This window comes from Solanum tuberosum, unplaced genomic scaffold, assembly GCF_000226075.1.
Source record: "Solanum tuberosum cultivar DM 1-3 516 R44 unplaced genomic scaffold, SolTub_3.0 scf00301, whole genome shotgun sequence".
Lineage (NCBI taxonomy): Eukaryota > Viridiplantae > Streptophyta > Magnoliopsida > Solanales > Solanaceae > Solanum > Solanum tuberosum.
The window spans coordinates 60212-62613 of NW_006239223.1; the positions used below are offsets into that span (position 1 = coordinate 60212).

At 31.7% G+C, this 2402-nt stretch overlaps 1 protein-coding gene across 1 annotated transcript in view; it reads right to left on the bottom strand.

Annotated features, from left to right (window-relative positions):
* Positions 1–316: 316 nt before the first annotated feature.
* LOC102581912 (8-hydroxygeraniol dehydrogenase-like) overlaps positions 317–2402 on the bottom strand; it is a 2978-nt gene continuing 892 nt past the window's right edge. The window contains exon 2 of the mRNA XM_006359511.2: positions 317–898. Coding sequence (XP_006359573.1) covers positions 365–898 — 534 coding nt within the window. The 3' untranslated portion in view covers positions 317–364. The remainder of the gene's footprint in view (positions 899–2402) is intronic.

Genomic DNA, 2402 nt, shown 5'->3' on the forward strand with positions numbered 1-2402 from the left:
TTGATTACCTTACATTAAATGAGTCAAATTCATTCGATTCGACAATTTGTGCTTTTTTATAAATTATATTTGGAAGGTTTGATTCATTGTTTTAAAGTTATGCACAAGAACGATCTAATATTGTAATGTTATAATTTTACCCGTGTTTTTTAAAGGAAGAAAATAGTAAGATGGATTCACTAAGGTTAAGTTGGTACAACATTTTAAAATAATATTTATTTAACTTTATAAGAGTTTTTACTTATTGACGTATGGGGTACACGCGTGTTGCGCGTGCCCAAAGACTAGTTATTATATATATAACTAACTAAATAAAAGTGCTCTCTCAAACAGTTTAAACATTCAGATAAGATGATCACAGAGTTCAATGATAACGAGTTATTATATTCACCTTCATCTGCTCAGGATCGCGACTGATCAGGAAAGAGTCTGCCCCCAAACGCTCAATTGATTTTTGCTTCTTATTACCAGATGTACTAATGACAGTCACTTTGGTTCTGAATGCCTTAGCGAACTTAACAGCCATATGTCCTTGCCCTCCAAGACCAATGTGCATTCTAGGCTTTTCGAGTCCAAAATATTCCAAAGGACTATAAGTAGTAATTCCAGCACATAACAGCGGAGCAACGTCCATCGACAAGTTTTCAGGCCAATGTACTACAAAATGCTCATGTGATACCATCATGTCGGAGTAACCTCCAAACGTGAGGGTTCCGTCTAAGCTATAGCCGTTGTATGTAGGAATCTGATGAGGACAGTAATTCTCGAGATCAACGCTACAATTCTCACATTTTCTACATGATCCTACCATACATCCAACACCTACTTTGTCTCCAACCTTAAATTTCTCCACCTTGCTTCCAACCTCAATTACAACACCAACAACCTCATGCCTAGACTAATATTTCAAAATTTTTAATTCTTGATCTTAAAACAAATAAAAAATAACCAAAATTTAATAGTTTGCTTTTAACCCAAACAATGCACATCTCTTTGCTTGAATATTGAGTAGCCTTTGTTAGAAATTGTTTTACTCTCAATGGAAGAATTTAATTTCCATGAATTTGAATTAAGTCATGCCCCAATGTACATACGTGCAGGATATCGAGTAGATTAATTCGCAATAATTCGATCCAACGAAGATATTTTCTAAGGTATAGTCTTTCTTTGCAGCTTCATCCACTTGTATTTTGAGCAGTCCCATTGTGTTCATATTACTGTGGACCCCACAACAATAATTCAATTCAATATGAGTAGACCCCATGTTCTAAATTTTGCAAGTGTAGAGCTCAAATATTCTACTGATATATAGATAAGGAATTACAAGATGTTATAATCTCGATTTTCCAAAGTCTGTACGGTAAAGTTTTTTTATATCTTTTTTCTTTTCTTTTTCAAATTTTATGAGAGTAGTGTTATTATCTCCATTATTTTATTAATATTTCTACTTGAGTAAATCTTTTTTAATCAAGAATTTTACAAAAAGAACTAAATCACCTAATGGTTATTGGTATTTGGACCTGAAATATCATACTGACTTTATTGATATCCATTAAAACTCACATTTGGAAAAAAATATTATTTCTCAATCGAAATAGACTGAATTTATAAAGATAAACTAAATAAAATGGTATAAGATGAAACTTTTACCTAACAAATTGTGGGCCTTGTTTATTTAAAATTGTAATGTAAGGTTATATCTTAGTAATTTCTTTGTGACCGATCGACAAAGTATGAAGACTAGACTTCAAAACTCCACTGTAGTATGAAACTTTACCTAACAAATGTGGACCTTGTTTATTTGAAATTGTAAATTATTGCCAAGCAATTTCTTTGTGACCAACAAAGTATGAAGACTAGACTATAAAAACTCCAGTGTAATAATATGCACACAATGGACCACTATACAAGTGGATGAAAGGTGCAAAGAAAAAAGAAGGGTAATTTCTTTGTCACCGATAACACAACTTGACTTATTCCATTCATTGTGATGGAAGATACCTTTAGGTTGTGAGACAATTTCTTTGTCACCGACAACACAATGGACCACTATACAAAGTAATATGCACACAATGGACCACTATACAAGTGGATGATGAAAAAATACATTTTAAAATGTTAATCAAAATTCATATTGTTTGACTTTAAAAAAACAGTGACAAGTAAAAAGGAACAAAAGAAATATTAAAGAGTATGCACTTCTGTCGAAATGTTAAATTGAAATACGTACAATGTATGTGTTGGTGTAATATACCACAAATATAATATATTACAGTTGAAAATAAAAGAGCAACTTTCACATATAGCAAACACAAAATTCATATTTGTATGCTATTGCAAAGTTTGCATAATTGTGCTCCATAGCAAACATATATATGTATAATTCGCTATACATATACAAA